This window comes from Myotis myotis, unplaced genomic scaffold (genome assembly GCF_014108235.1).
Source record: "Myotis myotis isolate mMyoMyo1 unplaced genomic scaffold, mMyoMyo1.p scaffold_m19_p_16, whole genome shotgun sequence".
Taxonomy (NCBI): Eukaryota; Metazoa; Chordata; class Mammalia; order Chiroptera; family Vespertilionidae; genus Myotis; species Myotis myotis.
The window spans coordinates 43077966-43096998 of record NW_023416320.1 but is presented as its reverse complement, the minus strand read 5'-3'; the positions used below and the strand labels follow the sequence as shown (position 1 = coordinate 43096998).

The window sequence follows — 19033 nt, the reverse complement described above, 5'->3', positions numbered from 1 at the left end:
CAAATGTACATAAGATAATTTATCTATGACACACAAAAATTGCAGATAACCTAAGTGTGATATATTAAGCAATTTGTTAAATACATTCATGTAATGGGTAGAATACTATTGATTCATTTAAAAAGATTTTAGAATAATATTTCACAACATGGAAAAATGTATGTATTACTAGAAAACAGTTGCAAAACATAAATAGCATTCCAATTTTTAAGTGAATATTTTTGCACAGGAAAAGAATTCTGTGTATGCCAAAAGGTTAATGTGTGTTATCTGTGATTGCTGCCTTCACTTCACATAATGTCTTTTATAAGAAACTTTTTTGAAAATTACTGATATTTTAAAATTCTCCCATGCGTACCTCTAGCTGATTCACCCAAAACCTGTTTTTATTTTTTTCCTCCACATAAGGAGAGCCAGTGATTATTTAGGAAGGATGGACTAACCCACTCACTACACAAATGAAAGGTTCACTTACACCATGTTTCTCAAGGAATGTCTTTTCCTATGGAAACATTTATTTTATTATCCCTAGGAATATGGTGACATTTACTTTCTTTTTTGTTAAAATACAGATACATAAAATTTACCATTTTAACCATTTTTTTAATGTACAGCTTATAGTATTAGTACAGTCACATTGTTCTGCAACCATCACCACACTATCCATCTCCAGAATTTTTTCATCTTCAAAAACTCTGTACCAATTAAACATTAACTCATCATTCTTCCTTCCTCCCAGCCTCTGGTAACCACCATTCTATGTTCTGTCTCTATGAATTATAAATATTGTCACACAAAAAATGCTTCTTTTACTGTTTTCTTCTGAGTTTCAAAAAAATTTAGCTCTATATTCTATTATACATTTTTTAAAATTTTTATTGATTTCAGAGAGGAAGGGAGAGGGGGAGAGAGAGAGAAATATCAGTGATGAGAATCATTGATCAGTTGCCTCCTGCACGCCCCCTACTGGGGATGGAGCCCACAATCTGGCATGTGCCCTTGACCGGCATCTAACCTGGGACCCTTCAGTCTGCAGGTGGAGGCTCTATCCACTGAGCCAAATCAGGTAGGGCTATATTCTATTGTACATTTTTAAGCTGCTAAATTTCTCCCACCTCAGTTGGTTTAAATAGTTACAAAGGAGATCATTTCTATCATCTTTTAATGTCATTAAAAAATAAAACTATTACAAGTATCCACTGGAATCTAAAAACCATAGTTATTTGATACCTGTCTTAGAACATTAAAATAATACATGAATAAGCTTTCTAAGCAGTCAGAAATTTTTACCTTTATTCTTCTCCCCTCTTTTAATTTGCATTTCCAATCCACTTAATCCACAGCATTTTATCTTGATATATTTTTATGCTTTAAATTCGTTTGTGTATTTGTAAAACAAAATTTGAAATTTTTTCCTACTTTTCTAAGCTCACAAGGCTCTGATATAAAATTTTTGTGTATTGAATTATAATTAATATTCACCTGAAAAAACATCATAAACATTTTGGTTAATATGATTAAGCATGGGAAGTAAGATTTCCCAATTCATGTATCTGTAGATAAATTTTATTGCTATAGACAGTGTTTGACATCAGTTCCATTGTTTTTATAATTTTAAGCACTGAAAACATTCATATAAATAAGTAGAATGTAATGAAAGAAGATTTGTTTAGCAGTGTCATTCAGTTTTTCTGGCTTTTATGCCAAAAATCATTTGCCAAAATTTATTTTTAGTGGTCTCTTAGCTTTTTTAGGTCTTCAATTTTGTTGAAAGCAAAGAATTGGAAACCACTTAACACAGGTGATGATTTTGTTGCCTAGTTTAGTCATTCAATTACTTAACACCTACTCTAGTGTTTTTCTTTGTTTGGCTTTGTGAAGGTTTATAATGCACTCCACAGTAGTAAGATTCAAAGTGAGGGAGAGAGAGGACTCTGGGTAAATGAAAGAGGGTGCCTTGTTAGTTAAGGTTGCCCTTCTCAAGCAAATCAGTTTTAAGAAAAAGTACCTGTGGAAGTTGAGAATCTGGAAATAGTCTCTTCAAATTTTCCTTGGAAAGTCTTACGTTACCTTACACCCATGAAGATGTAGGTGTTTGTTTTAAAAATAGTACACTTACCTAAAAGTGTAGGTATCTTTTTTTTCAAACATCCTTAAATATAGGGATGGGCAAAAGTAGGTTTACAGTTGGAGTACACAAAACAGTTTATTATTTATTAATTATTAAATAATTTATTTGTATTATAACTGTAAACCTACTTTTGCCCACCCATGTATCATAAAAGTGCTAACAAATCATACACATCACTTAGTATTTTATTAAATATTTTCCCAGTTCTTACACAAATCCTTGTGGTATACATAATCTTTATCTTGTGAAACAATATTCTGCCCAAAACAAAATCAAATGACAAAATGTCTCAATAAAATGAAATAGTTGGGTAAAGCCAGTGGGGGCAGGGAGGATTAATTAATTATTTTTTAGACACTTCCTGGTTTTCTAACCTTATCAATTTTCAGAGTAGTAAGGCATCTGTCTATAAATATAAAAGCCTAAGTGACCAAACAACTGGTTGACTGGTCGCTATGATTTGCACTGACCACAAGGGGGCAGACGCTCAACGCAGGAGCTGCCTCCTGGTGGTCAGTGCGCTCCCACAGCAGGAGTGCCGCTCAGCTGACCAATAGGCACCAGATGCAGGGCTCATGGCTGGCCACCACAGCCCAGAGACCACAGTGGAGCGGCAGTGAGCCTACCAAGCAGCAGTGGAGCTGGGATGAGCAGAAGTAGCAGGCAGGAGTGGCAGGTGGCGTTGGACTGCTGGTTTTGGCCCGGTCCCCGAGGCTATGCCAAGGGATCCCACCAGTGCACGAATCCGTGCACCAGGCCTTTAATTAAATTGTAGAGTTGTTAGGTACTTTTGCCTTCTAATGTAAAAGTATCCTTTATACATGAGGTGCGTATGAACTTTTGAATAGTTTATGATAGAAGCTCTGTAGCTCACGAAGTCTATTGTGCAAAAAATAGTTACATAAAGCTCTGATTTTTACAATAGATTAATATACCTAAGCAGCCTTTGAGTTCAAGCTGTTGCATTATCTGGGAGAAATAGGTAACTCCTTTTTGTCTTTCAAGCCACAGTTATAATTCTGAGAGCCTAGTTATTTTAAGATTGCTTTCAGTGATTGCATGACAGACAGTGGTGTGTGTGTATCTTTCTAATTTCTGTAGCCTTAAAAAAAGGAGTACTTATTGTTATGAACTGTCACAACTTTTTTTTTAGTGATGGAAAACTTCTGTCTAAACTACTTGCTGTGAAATAGAACTATAAATCTCAATAATCAATAAGTCTTGCCATAGCCGGTTTGGCTCAGTGGAGAGAGCGTCGGCCTGTGGATTCTTGATCGCCAGTAGGGGCGTGCAGGAGGCAGCTGATCAATGGTTCTCTCTCATCATTGATGTTTCTATCTCTCTCACCTCCCTCTGTGAAATCAATAAAAATATATATTTTTAAAAATCAGTGTCTTACATTAGCCATTTCATAGACATTGCTGATATCATAAAATAATTCTAGATACTGTTGGGAAGATACAAAATGATTCTGCACAAAAAGCAGTTGTACAAACTTGTAATCAGAGAACACTCTTGGAGTAGTTTAACTTGGGAGTTTTGACTAAAGAAAAACTTAGTTGGCCTTCTTAATTTTTCTTGAAGGATGGGTCTTCAGTTAAGGAAGTTGAAACCTACCACCGGAAACGTGTTTTAAGGACTTTGAGAAAAAATGCACAGAATTCTTCAGATTCTAGTTTTGATAAGAATATGGAAGTAACGGAGAAACATGCTAATGGCAGGCATTTTACAAGGTAATACAAGTTTTTCAAATGCTAATTCAGATTAGTTTTAAAGTAATATTTTAGGATTTGCATTTAATTTTTAAGTGTATTCTTGACTGCTCATCAAGATTCCAGGGTTATAAAATGTCATTTATAAATAGTTTTATTGAAATACACCCAAGCCCATTCATTCTGTTTATGACTGCTTTCCTGCTTCAAAGTTAGAGTCGTGTGAATGTTTGTGATAGAGACTATCAGGCAAACGAGCCTAAAATATTTACTAAACAGCTTACCAACTGCTATAAGGAGAAAAGTGCTTCCCTTCCTCAGTAGGCAAAAAGGAAAGGAAAAGTAAAACACCCCTTCAGTCATTGTGTCCTTAGTATCTAGTTCAGCCGTGGGCAAACTACAGCCTGCGGGCCGGATGCGGCCCGTTTGAAATGAATAAAACTATTGAAAAAAAGACCGTACCCTTTTATGTAATGATGTTTACTTTGAATTTATATTAGTTCACACAAACACTCCATCCATGTTTTTGTTGCGGCCCTCCGGTCCAGTTTAAGAACCCATTGTGGCCCTCAAGTCAAAAAGTTTGCCCACCCCTGATCTAGTTGGAACCTAGTTTATAAAAGTAGACCTACATAGTATGGAAGGAGGGGCCCTTTTTATGAGAAAAGTCTCTATGAGCCTGTTTCACAACAGGTTTCTCAGACTTTGTTTAGCCATCCTATATAATAAAAGCCTAATATGCTAAGTGTCTGGTCATCTATTCACCAATCAAAACATAATATGCTAATGATATGCTAAGGCCACTCAACCACTCGCTATGATGTGCACTGACCACCAGGGGGCAGACACTCCAACCGATAGGTCAGCTTGCTGCTGGGGTCCAGCCAATGGGGACTGAGCGAAACAGGCTGGATATACCCTGTAGCCCTCCCACGGCCCTGCCCCAGCTGGCCAACCTCCTGCATCCCTCCCTGGCCCCGATCGTGCACTAGTGGGGTCCCTCAGCCTGGCCTGCACCCTCTTGCAATCTGGGGCCCCTCACGGGATGTTGGAGAGCCAGTTTTGGCCCAATCCTGCAGGCCAAGGGACCCTACTAGTGCACAAATTCATGCACCGGGCCTCTAGTAATTTATGTATGCATAAATATTCTCAAGCTATTTTTTAGTGTTTGTAGGTTTTTATGTATCTACAGTTACTTACTCTCCAAGCTGATTCAAATTTTTGTCCTACTTCGTATATTATGATACAGGATTTCAAATCATGTCAATTATTTTGAATCATTTAATTTTTTTCAATAGGCAGTTGGCCAGACAGCAGGCTGATAAAAAAAAAGAAGAGTGCAAAGAAGGTAAGTAATGTTAAAGGCATTTTTTGATGTTGTTAATTCTCACCCTAAGATACTTTTACATTGAATTTAGATTGAGTGGGAGAAATGGAGGGAGGGGGAGAGAAAGAGAGAGGAAAACATCAGTGTGAAAGGGACACATTGATCAGTTGCCTCCCGCACTCACCCCAACCAGGGCCAGGGAACAACCCAGTTATGTGCCCTTGACCAGGAATTGAACCTGAGATCCTTGAGTGAAGGCCAACTCTCTAATTATTGGGCAACACTGGCCAGGACTAAAGGCATTTTGAATGTTAAAAAAACATAATGTTTTGTTTATTAGGTACATTGTAGTACATACAATAAACTTCCCTTATTTAAAGTATACAGTTTGTTTGATTTTGACAAAAGTATATGCCGTGACATCACCACAATAAGGTAGTGAAGAGCAGTGAAGGTAATCATCACCCCCCCCCCCCCCCCAGCCCCAGATTTCCTCAGGTCCCTTTACTATCCCTCCTGACCCCCCAACCTTCTCCATGCCCTCTATCCCCCAAAGTTCCTGAGCAACCACCAATCTGCTTTTTGTCACTATCGATTCATTTGCATTTTCTAGCATACTCTACTTATAATTTTATAATTCTATAAGTAGAATTATACAGTAGGCATTCTTTTATGGTCTGGCTACGCAGCATAATTACTTTGAGAATCATCTATGTTGTTGCCTTTTATTGCTGAGCAGTACTCCATTATATACATATTAGAGGCCCGATGCACAAAATTCATGCAAGAGTAGGCCTTCCTTTCCCGGCTGCTGGCACGGGCTTCCCTCCAGCCGCTGGCAGGCACCCAGGACCTGGGCTTCCCTCACAGCCCCAGCTTCATCCACAAGGTCGTCCGGTCTAATTAGCATATTATGCTTTTATTATTATAGATGCCACAATTTTTCCTGCTCCATCCCCCCACCCCACCAGTTTTATTGTGATATAATTGACATAAAATGTTGTATAAGTTTAAAGTGTTCAAGGAATATTGATTTGATACTCATATATTGCAAAATGATTACTAAAATAGCTTAGCTGACACCTGCTTCTTGTCACATGATTACTATTTCTTTTTTGTGGTGAGAATATTTAAGATCTACTCTCTTAGCAACTATCAAGTATGTAATACAGTATCATTAACTATAATCACACTGCTGTAGATCCTCAGAACTTACTCATAGCTAGAAATTTGTACTCTTTGACCAACATCTCTCTTTAACCTTTACCCTCCAGCCCTTGGCAACCAGCATTTTTGTCTCTTGCTATAAGTTTAGCTTTTTTAAATTCCACATAAAGTGATATCATGTGGTATTTATCTTTCTCCATCTAACATATTTCACTTAGCATAATGCTCTCAAAGTTCATCCATGTTATCGCAAATGGCAAGCTGTCCTTCTTTCTCATAATAGTTCATTGTGTGTATACAGCAGGTCCTCAAATAATGTCATTTTGTTTAATGTCGGGGGTTTTTTTTTATTGATATTTAGAGAGAGAGAGGAAGGGAGAGAGAGAGAAAAACATTGATTGGTTGCCTCCTGCAGGCCCCCTACCAGAGATGGAACTCGAAACCTGGGCCACATGTGCCCTGACCGGGAGTCAGACCAGCAACCTTTTGGTGCACAGGACAGTGCATAACCAACTGAGCCACACTAGCCAGGGCTATCCTCATCTCATAACATCGATGAGATGCTGTAGGAACTTAATTCTTTAAATTAATTAGCCTAATGTAAAATTGGTTTCATTATGTGTTATTTTGCTTAAAGTCACAGAATCTATTTAGAAGAGTGTTACGTGAGGACTTAACTATATTCCTTTTCTTTTTTGTTGTTTGTTAATCCTTAACAGAATATTTTTTTCACTGACTTTTAGAGAGTGGAAGGGAAGGGAGGAGAGAGAGAGAGACATCCATGTGAAATATATCAAATAGTTGCTTCCCACACACACCCTGACTGGGCTGGGGATTAAACCTACAACCCAAATATGTGCCCTTGACCGGAATGAACCTGAGATACTTCAGTGCACAGGCTGACCCTCTAACCACTGAGTACACCAGCCAGCGCTCCATGTCTTCTTTATCCATTCATCCATTGACGGACAGTTAGGTTGTTTACCACAATTTCCTTCTTTCTCCACCCCTCCCCCGCCCGCCAATTTCTTTATTCATCTTTTGCTGGATGTTTGGGTTGTTTTCAGTTTGGTGCTAGCACAAAACTGCTTTGAACATTTGTGTACAAGTCATTGTGTTATATATATCTTTCCTTTTCTCTTGAGAATGGAATGGCTCGATTATATGATAAGAGTATGTTGTAACTTCATTTTTGTTTTCTAATATTTTAATAAAGGCTAAGTTCAAGATACTATAATTCTGTTATGTGAAAGTGTAGCTGTTCAGTTGTTTATTTTAAAGTTCTTTTTAAAGTGCTATTTCTATTTCTACTTATTTTCATGTATTCATCTATGAAGACAAAGTAATTCCAGTTACTCGGTCATTGAGGACTAGAAACATTGTTCAGACTCCAGAACACTTGCATGAAGAGAATGGTGATGTTGAAGTTCGCCGCAGTTGTAGGATTAGAAGTCGTTACAGTAGTGTGAACCAATCTGTGCTATTTGATAAACTTATAACAAAGTAAGTAAAAATTATTTAGGTCAAGATGATTTAGGTGACAAAAACTTTTTGTTGGGGAGGGGTCATATGCCTAGCCTGAATATTTATATATATGTATTTTTTTATTTTATTGATTTTTTACAGAGAGGAAGGGAGAGGGATAGAGAGTCAGAAACATCGATGAGAGAGAAACATTGATCAGCTGCCTCCTGCACACCCCCCACTGGGGATGTGCCTGCAACCAAGGTACATGCCCCTGACTGGAATCGAACCAGGGACCCTTGAGTCCACAGGCCGACGCTCTATCCACTGAGCCAAACCAGTCAGGGCGCCTGAATATTTAATACATTTCGTTTATGTTAAGCATAAAGGAGAATGATTACTAGAGGACTTCATAAAAATTCTGTATACATATTTATTTTTAAAAATATAAAAAATATACAAATAAGAAATAGAGATATTTAAAATGCCAGTACTCCAAGAATACAATGGAAGGAAAATTAAGTTTTTTAAAATGCAATATTTTACAGTGTTAGCTTATATTTATGTAAATTTTTTTTAAGCACTGCTGAAGCTGTACTTCAAAAAATGGATGACATGAAGAAGAAGATGCGTAGACGGCGAATGAGAGGACTAGAAGACTTGACAGTGTTTAATGAAACAGAAGAAGTAAATATATTCTTCCATCAAGGGGATGATTTAATAATCTTTAACCTTTTCTATAGGACCTATTCATTTTTTGGTTAAATTGATCATTGTTTTATTCAGCATTTGTTTGATTAGTCACTAGTTATGGCTGGAGTTCTAAGAGTTTATGGCTGTAAATATATATATATTTTTTTAAATATATTTTTATTGTTTTTATTGATTTTTTACAGAGAGGAAGAGAGAGTTAGAAACATCGATGAGAGAGAAACATCGATCAGCTGCCTCCTACACACCCTCCACTGGGGATGTGCCCGCAACCAAGGTATATGCCCTTGACTGGAATCGAACCTGGGACCCCTGAGTCCGCAGGCCGACAAACCAGTCAGGGCTAAATATATTTATTTTAAGCAACATTGGAAGGTCCTATTGAATTTCTTAAATAAGTGTACTAAATGTTAATGGCTTTTATTTAAATGTTTTTAGGGGAATCTTAACATGTACACAAGAGGAAAACAAAAAAGTATTCAAAGAACTGATGAAGAAACAACTGATAATCAAGAAGGCAGTGTGGGTTAGTCTTTTCTCTTGTTCTATCCCTGAGTTTGAATATTAGTACTTTTATTTAGTAGAATGTAGCCTTTTTATTTAGAAGCTGTAACAGTTATGGTAGTTTGGGAGAGATCAGAGGAGTGGTCATAATTTAAAAGAAAAAAGTGAGGGCAGGGAGAGCTTAAATGATGGTATGTTTTGTTTGGGAAAGTATTTGAAATCAGCTATTCTAAAGCAACAAAACTGGTTTTCTTGTGTAGTACAAGATAACAGATATCTACAGATAACACATTTACCTATTTTAATTTTTAAAAGAAATTATTAAAGTTTTCCTATTCTGTTTAGGACTTTTCTTGAGTGAAAACCAGTTGTCTGAAATGCATTTTAAATGTCTGGTGTTTTACATGATCATAAGTAGATTATTTGAGTTATTCTCTTATGTAACTCCGTGACAGCCAGAAAGGCTGGATGGAATGTACAAACTGAAATTTAAAAGGCAAAAAGCTAAGTAAGGAGATACTTAAATTTGTCAACATGTTATATTTATTTGAAGCTTAAGTATAGTCATCTATATTTATGAAATTAGCAGTAATACCATAAACTTTAGTTTGGTACTTACTGACAGTAGCCTTTATTTTTAATTTATTTTTAAAATTTTTATTTATTGATTTGAGAGAGAGAGAGAGAGAGAGAGAGAGAGAGAGAGAGAAAATGAAACACTGATTTGTTGTTCCATTTATTTATATATTCATTGGTTGATTCTTATATGTGACCTGAACCTGCCAACTTGGCATCTCAGAATGACAATCTAACTGACTGAGCTACCTGGCCAGGGCTAACAGTAGCCTTTAAATTTTTTTCTCTAGTTCCTTTTTTCTTCCTCTAGTTGTTTTTAATTCTACAGTTATTTTACTTCATTAAAAATTATTTAATGTTGTGAAAGAATTAAATTCTTTATACATATATATATTTTTTATTGATTTCAGAGAGGAAGGGAGAGGGAGAGAGAGAGAGAAACATCAATGATAAGAGAGAATCATGGATCGGCTGCCTCCTGCACACCCCCTACTGAGGATCAAGCCCACAACCTGGGCATGTGCCCTTGACCAGAATCGAACCCGGGACCCTTCAGCCCGCAGTCTGACGCTCTATCCACTGAGCCAAACCAACTAGGGCATAATTAGATTCTTCTATACAAGAAGCAATCAATGAATGCATGAATAATTGTAACAACAAATGGATGTTTCTCTTTTTCCCTCTCTTTCTGAAATCTACCGGTAAAAAAAAATGGAAAGAAAAAATTAGCTTCTTTCTATGGATAATCTAGAAGAGCCCGGCCGGTGTGGCTCTGTGGTTGAGCATCAACCTGTAAACCAGGAGGTCACTCTTTGATTTCCTGTCAGGGCACATGCCCAAGTTATGGGCACGATCCCCAGTCGGGGGTGTGCAGGAGGCAGCTGGTCAATGATTATCTCTCATCATTGATGTTTCCATCTCACTCTCCCTCTCCCTTCCTCTCTGAAATCAATGAAAATATATTAAAAAGAAAAATAATAATTTAGAAGTAAATACATTTTAACAGAAGGGTCTCTTTCTCAGTTACCCTGTGTTAAAAAGTGTTAGCATTTTGGTGTGAGTATCCTAAGAGTAAATATATTTAAATTGTAGAATCATCTGAAGAGGGTGAAGATCAAGAAGATGAAGATGATGGTGAAGATGAAGATGATGATGATGAAGAAGATGGAGAAGAAGATAATCAGAAACGATACTATCTTAGACAGAGAAAAGCTACTGTTTATTACCAGGCTCCATTGGAAAGTAAGTGCTATTTTTTTCCCAGGAGATGTAATTATATTACCTGTGTCTTTACTGCCCTTCCTCTTTTATTATTTTTTTAGTCTTTATTTTGCATAATACTCATAGTTTTTGTCTTTCTTAACCTATCTTAAAAGTGCAATAAGCCAATTCTTCGAAAAAGAGTTAACTTTTAGTTATTACCCAAAGCAAATAATTGGGCTGTTTTGAAATTTCATGTCTGTCTTTAATTATTTTAGGTTTCACAGCTTTCTACTTAATTTGTCAGTTTATATAACTAGAACTGCTTATGGTTTATGTTATAGTTGTGCCTCAATGCTTATGAGCATATACTTGCAGGTCTGATAGTGAGCTGTTATCTATCAGTATAATCATAATGGTTATTTATGGTCAGCGTATGTTTGGTTGTTGGTGTATGTGCTGTGCATATTTTCAGTAGAAGCCCTGCACACATAAATAATTGAAAATATGAATTGTAGAATATTCTATAGTAAATACGTACTAATATTTTCATGGAAGGGGCAGTACCTTTGTGTTTATATGAAGAGTAAAATTACCTTCAAACCTATTTGTATGTCACGTACATTCTAACTCCTCTTTTCAGAACCTCGTCACCAGAGAAAGCCCAACATATTTTATAGTGGCCCAGCTTCTCCTGCCAGACCAAGATATCGATTATCTTCTGCGGGACCAAGAAGTCCTTACTGTAAACGAATGAACAGGTTTGGTTTTGAAGTAGTAATTTATTTATGACAACATAATTGTGGCTATGTTAAGGTAGGATTCTAGAGTCTTAGGATTGAGGTTATCAGAGTAGAATTCTAGAATCATATATTTGGGCGAGTAGTTAACTCTGCCTGTAGTGCTTTAATTTCTACTACCATTGACTAGTTTTTGCTTCCACTAATAGGAATTGTTAGTAACTACCATGGTAAGGTAGTTTACTCTGTTGTTCCACACTTTAATAATAGAGAGCTACCTTTGCTTCAGTGTTTACTGTATTCCTAGCTTGGTATTAAGCATTTTATGTAGACTATTTTCTTTAATCTTTACGTTGTTAAATATAGGTTTAATCTTGTCTCCACATACTATCACAGATATATTTTTCTATGATGAAAGCGTTCTAAGTTACGTTGCTTCTAGACTTGTCATGACTCTGACCATCTTTTTCTTAAAAATTTCTTTCTTTTATAAATGTAGTATTAATTTTCTCTATTTAAATTATTTGTGGGTTTCTTTTTTTTCCACATCCCAACATGTGTTGCTTGTTTTTCATATTTAAATCCAAACAGGTAATTCTTGTTATTTCCTCTTTCTCCTAAATAACAAAAGTTTTTCTAATCTATTAGAACTTTCTGGATAATAGTAACATTGTAGTAGTTCGTGAATGAGGGAGCTCATTAGTAAAGACTATAAAGGCAGGAAAAAATGACACTAGTGTGGGAAATGGCACTTTTTCCCTAATAATAATTTGGTCAGAAGTAAGACTGAAGTCCTGTGAGAATTCAGCTATTTGAACAGTTCTTAGAAGTCTCCTCCTAGAAGCAGACTATCTGATCATGTTTTGGTCATGAAAGGCAACACCTTTGTAGGTGCTGACAAATTTCGTGTCTTCTAGGAAAAATATAAAACTGTATCCCTGGGTCTTTTAATTTCAGAGTGCCAAAATCACAAGTGTACATTCTAGATTTCTTGTGTCATCATTCCTTTTCTCATAACTAGAAGACCAGGAAGGCAAACTCAACCTTCCTGGGCTGTTCAAGATAAATTACACTTGAAAGGAGGCCACATTATCGATACTTTTCATAGGCCCTTTGTTAAAGGCCAATATTTTGATATTGGATGATATTCAGAAAAGGAGAGTAAGACATATTGCTCCCTGGAATCCCCAATAATCATGAGGCCCAGGCAGTTCTTGGTTGCCTGACTCAAGGGACAGATCTCTATTTGATTCAGCAGAAGAGAGAGGCCGGCAGTTTCTTTGAGATTTCATTTCTTCCCTCATCTTTACTGGAAGTAGCATACTGGAAATAACTTACTTATTGACTGACTACCTCTACAATCATCGCCTACAGTGTATCTTGTAGCAGGTAGGAATTTTTTTGCCCTTTTTGGTTCACAGAGTCTACTCTTTCTCTCTATATAAAGTGTCTCACATTGTTGCATAGCTCCTTGGGTACAGGATTTCTTACCCCCTCCAATTATTTAACAAATGTCTGAGTACTGCCATGTGCCAAGTACTGTGGATATAAAAACGATGAAGCCAGGATTCCTGCCCTTGGCTGTCATAGACTAGTGGAGGATCCTGGCACATTTAAATTAAAGTGTGAACTATGATTTACGATGTATCCTAGAGTCATATTATGTGGCTTGATGACCTTCTTAGTATTGATTTTGATAACTCTTTAAACATTTTCTCTTTGATCACAGCTTTATTGGGACATAATTCACATACATATAGTTCACCAATTTAAAGTATACAATTCAATAGCTTTTAGTATATTCACAGAGTTGTGCAACTATTACAGTAAATTTATTTTATTTTAAAAATCTCAATGTTTTTTATTTTAAAAGTGTTTATTGATTGATTTGAAAGACAGAATGAGAAACATGGATTGTATTTTTCCATTTATGCATTCGTTAGTTGATTTCTTGTATGCTCCCTGACTGGGGATTAAACCCACAACCCTGATATATGGGGGCGGCAATCTAATCAACTGAGCTATCTGTCTAGGGCCCACAATAATTTTAGAATATTTTTCTTGCCTCAAAAAGAAACCTATACTCTTTAGTTATCACCCCCCACTCCCAATACTTCTATCCCCCTACCCCTAAGCCACCACCAATCGACTTTCTGTCTTTATAAATTTACCTATTGTGGGTATTTCATGTAAGTGGAATCTCTTGTGACTGGCTTCTCTCACTTGGTATACCACTTTCAAGGTTCATTAGTGTAGTGGTATGTATTAGTACCTCATTCCTTTTCATTGCCAAATGAGATTCTGTTGTATAAATATACCATATTTATCCATTTATCAGTTGATGGACATTTGAGTTGTTCCCACTTTTTGGCTGTTAGGAATAATGCTACTGTGAACATTTGCATACAACTTTTTTTGGATATATGTTTTCATTTCTCATGGGCATATACCTAGAAGTGGAATTGCTGGGTCAAATGCTACCTATATTTAATGTTTTGAGGAAGTGCCAGATTGTTTTTCAGATGGCTGCCTTATTGTACATTCCTACCAGCCAGAGTTCCAGTTTCTCCATGTCTGTCTAACACTTGTCATTACCTGGCCTTTTGAATGTAGCCCTTTAAACCATTTCTTTTTAACTTTCTTCACAAGGTGGTGTGAACATCTCATGTTTTTTCTAACAACTTTAATGATACTTTGCTTAGCCTTTTTATTTTTTAATCAAGAGACCAGCTTCTGTTTATAGTTCATGTTCTACTACAACTACTTAGGCACGGAAACAAAGCACACATCCAAAGAATCATTTGAACATTGCTTTTAGTATCATGGCAAATGGTTAAAAAAGCTTTCAGCCACAGTGAGGGAGTTTCCAAGGGTCTTTTGGCAGCTTATCATAGCAGAGCTTCAGGAATACTGCCTTTAAGCAGGAATTTCTTCCTTATGATTAATAACCTCTAGTCATCTAAGGATTATCCTTTAGCGTGATCTGCAGTTTCTGGAACAAGACTAGTCCCTTTGAACAAGAAGATAATATAATACAATTGTTTCACCGGTATACCAAAGTACTCCTTCCTAGTTAAGGAACTACAACTGGCGACTCTAGCACTCTAGTTAGATTTATAGTGCTTGTCCATGCCAAATTTTTCAACAGTTTTTTGTAAAATGAAAAACACGTACGTACACACACACACACACACACACTCACACACACACACACACACACACACACACACACACACACACACACTTGGATATGTGTGTTTAGAATCTTTTTTAAACTGAAATAATGGCCTTTCTTCAGTATAGAATAATTATGAAGAACCTGGACCCATGATTATAACAGCTCAGGTTGCCAGCTCAGTTCCACCACTTATTAGTGACTTTGGGCAAGTTACTTAACTTCTCTATGCTTTAGTTTTTTGATCCACACAATGGGAGTAATCGCACCTATTTCATAATATTGTGAGAATTAGATGACTTAATACATGTAAAGCTTTTAAAATATTATCTGGCACACATTAAGGGCTACATGTAATATTGTAACTATACTTTTAATGTTTTAAAATAATTCAGATTTGTAAATCAAATATTGGAAACTTTATGACAGTCCACAAAGTCTTGTTTTTTGCTTGTAATTTTACTGGTTTGTGAAATAAACAACTGGAAATCACCAGTATAGTAGTGTATAGGATTTTTGTAATAGACAGGCATGAGTTTAAATTCTGACACCATCATTGACTAATTCTGATAGTTTGAACAAGTTCTTTAAACTATGAGCCACATTGGCTCTGACTGTAAAATGAGCCTACTTTTCCAAAGTTTTAGTTAATATTATATGAGATAATATGTCAACCACCTGGCACAAGAAGCACTTAGTAAATGTTAGTCTCTTTTTTTAAATTGTGAAGTTAGTCTTAATTACATGTGAATACATACTGAATTCACATACAATTATGTGAATTATGTGACTACAAGTTAGAGTCTCTTTGTAATATTAACCTATATATATAAAAGGCTAATATGCAAAGTGTCCCCCCGGGAGTTCGATCACTCACTATAACGTGCGCTGACCACCGGGGAGGGGTGGCGCGGAACAAAGGAAGGCCTGCCAGCCTGGCAAGAGAGGCCATGGCCGGCGGTAGGAAGGCCCCAATTGGCCCTGATCACCGGCCAGGCCTAGGGACCCTACCCATGCTTGAATTTTGTGCTCCAGGCCTCTAGTTGTAATATAAAATTGGTAGGTTTTTTATATAAAATTTCAGACTTATACTAGATAGTTTTAGTTTCAGGCTGATCACAAAGGTGTTTAGGTAGGTGGACGGTGGAGGATTATTTTCTCACTTATATCTATGTTTCCACAACCCTTTTTCCAAAACCTTTGGGCCATTTGTACTTCAGAATTCAGATTTTTGAGAGGGATTTACAAAGGTAACACGCAACATAAACATCTCCAGTAGTGTCTGGGCCAGCACTCCTTAGTCAAATACATTAATTCTATAGCAAAACATGAGTAATCATAGTAAGTGGGACAAATGGAGACTGAATTGCCTTTATGACATTTCAGATCATGTTTTGCTAAATGTATAATGGAAAAGCTTGTTTTTAGGTACAAGATTTTGGACCTATATTATGCAGGCAATAGAAAAGTGAACCTTTTATATTTTTGAAAATATCTACTTAACCATGATTGCACTCTGACTCAGAAAAAGCTCTAGACCCGGATCCAATGGAATAATTAAAGGTTTTCCAGCCAGATTCTTTGTTTGGGTTTTGTTTTTTATTTGTTTGATTTTTCCCTGTGGGTCTTTTGCAACTGTCCAAAGGTAGTAAAAATGATTTAAAAATTCTTTGAATATTCATAGCACTTGGGATCTTATTTAATACTATCAACCAGGCTAAGAATTTCATTATATTTTTATTTTTGTGTGTGAGAAGATTGAGATACGGGTTTGGTAACTCATTTACATTTACACAGTGGTTAAGTGGTAGTTGTGAATTTATGGTTGATGATATACTGTAGATAAAAGGCTATTGTATTTGTCCCTGTCTCCTAGCATTTTTTTTTAACCCTTGAGCCCCTCGGGTTTGCATAAAAATTCTCATGTTCTCCTTCTAAGGTTATTTGACATTTTAAAATAGGTGATTCTCTTCCAAATGTAAAATTATATATATATTATAATATTGAAAATAATTTCCTAAAATTACTGTCCCAAAGATTCTGATACCCTCTTTATCTCATTTTTCTTTGAGGGTAACTGATTTATATAAAGACTAAGAAGTTAATATATAGACTAAGAAGTTATATAAAGACTAAGAAGTAACTGCCTAGACCAGTGGTTCTCAACCTTCCTAATGCCGCGACCCTTTAATATACAGTTCCTCAGGTTGTGGTGACCCCCAACCATAAAATTATTTTCATTGCTACTTCATAACTAATTTTGCTACTGTTATGAATCGTAATGTAAATACCTGATATGCAGGATGTATTTAGGCGACCCCTGTGAAAGGTGTCGTTCGATCCCCAAAGGGGTCGCGACCCACGTGTTGAGAACCACTGGATATGCTCTCTTAGTGAATATTTGACGGTCAGCTTACCAGGGCCTTTTATCTTTTTTTCTTTCCTCTTAGTTATCCAAGTCTTTTATTTCCTTCAAAAGATTCAGCCAACAAAGCTTACTTCATTGGTTCAGCAAATGTATTAATTTTAGGATAAACCATTTTGGATTATTAGGTATTTTCTGATATTTACATCTTATGCCTTTTTTCCTCTGCCATTCTTCATCATGATTTTAGTTTTCTTCTTTACTTCAGGCGAAGGCATGCTATTCACAGTAGTGATTCTACTTCCTCTTCCTCTTCTGAAGATGAACAGCACTTTGAGAGGCGCAGGAAAAGGAGCCGTAATAGAGCTATCAACAGGTAAGTGCTATATTGAAACCTTTTAAAACTACCACCTTTTTTTTTTTTTTTAATGGTGAGACAGCTGAATAATTTGGGAATAAGAACAGTTTGACTGATTAAAAAATTACACAACAGATTAATGTTTAATAACAATGCAGCCCTAGCTGGTTTGGCTCAGTGGATAGAGTGTTGGCCTGCGTACTAAAGGCTCCTGAGTTCGATTCTGGTCAAGGGCACATGCCCGGGTTGCAGGCTCGATCCCCAGTAGGGGGCGTGCAGGAGGCAGCCGATCAATGATTCTCTCTCATCATTGATGTTTCTCTCTCCCTCCCTCGCCCTTCCTCTCTGAAATCAATAAAAATATTTAAAAACAATGCTGTCTTGTTTGAAATATCTTATTGAAACTAATAACAGATTAGAACATGTTTTCTTGTGTAACCATTACACACAGCTCAAAATAATTCAATTTTTTTCAAATATACTTCTTTTAAAAAAAACCAATAATGCATTCCTATTGTAAAATACTTTAGGAAAATTGAAGGGTTTACTCATTTTATAACTCCTTGTAATATAAGTTCACATATACTAACCAACTTATTTGAGTCTCACACTAATTATATGAAGTAGACAGGGCAAAGATTATTTCCATTTTACAGATGTGGTTGGGTGATTGAAAAATGCAGTTCTTGGATCCTAATAATATGTTCTTAGAGTAGGCCACAAATGCTTAACAAAGTAGTTGGAACATAATAATTGAAGGGGCATGCAAATCAGCCATTCTTTGTATCCTAAACTTTATATTATCACATTAAAACTGCCCTGTCCAATATGGCAGCCACTAAGTCACCTGTGTCTATTAAGTACTTGAAATGTAACTACCATAATCTGAATTGAGATATAGTGTAAGTTTCTATGAAAAACACATTCTTGAATTCCAAAGATTTAGTACAAAAAAAGAAAATGTAAAATAGCTCAATTCTTAAAATACTGAGTTTTGCATGTTGAAATGATAATACAGGATTTTTGGATAAATTGTAACAAATAAAATGGATTATTAAAATTTTACCTTTTTGTTTATTGTGGCTAATAGAAATTTTTTTTTTTTAATATTTTATTGAGTTTTTACAGAGAGGAAAGGAGAGAGAAAGTTAGAAACATCGATGAGAGAGAAACATCGATCAGCTGCCTCCTGCACACTCCCCACTGGGGATGTGCCCGCAACCCAGGTACATGCCCTTGACCGGAATCGAACCTGGGACCTTTCAGTCCGCAGGCCAACGCTCTACCACTGAGCCAAACCGGTTTCGGCACTAATAGAAAATTTTAAATTACAATTTTGGCTTGCATTTCATTTGTTGGAAAGCAATAAATCAAATCATCAAAAAGCTGTATACTTAGACTTCTTGGATTTTTCTTTGCTTTCATTCATAGAAATACACATCTAATCCTATGGACTTTATATTATGCAGTTATATTTCTTTTTTTAATTGCTGATATTTTACCATAGTAACTTTATTTTTACTTATTTTTTAATCCTCACCAAGGATATTTTTCCATTGATTTTTAGAGAGAGTGGAAGAGAGAGGGAAAGACAGAGAGAAAC

General features: G+C 36.1%; 1 protein-coding gene across 5 annotated transcripts in view; it reads left to right on the top strand.

The window, feature by feature from the left end:
* Positions 1 to 3684: 3684 nt before the first annotated feature.
* The window catches only part of ATAD2 (ATPase family AAA domain containing 2), a 51286-nt gene continuing 35937 nt past the window's right edge, over positions 3685 to 19033 (top strand). For all 5 annotated transcript variants that reach the window (XR_004972531.1, XM_036338615.1, XM_036338616.1 and 2 more), the window contains exons 1-8: positions 3685 to 3864; positions 5142 to 5191; positions 7675 to 7840; positions 8383 to 8488; positions 8951 to 9038; positions 10685 to 10834; positions 11436 to 11553; positions 17341 to 17448. Coding sequence is in view for 4 of the 5 variants with exons in the window: in XM_036338615.1 (XP_036194508.1) it covers positions 3821 to 3864; positions 5142 to 5191; positions 7675 to 7840; positions 8383 to 8488; positions 8951 to 9038; positions 10685 to 10834; positions 11436 to 11553; positions 17341 to 17448 (830 nt within the window). In the remaining variant the exon portion in view is untranslated. The remainder of the gene's footprint in view (positions 3865 to 5141; positions 5192 to 7674; positions 7841 to 8382; positions 8489 to 8950; positions 9039 to 10684; positions 10835 to 11435; positions 11554 to 17340; positions 17449 to 19033) is intronic.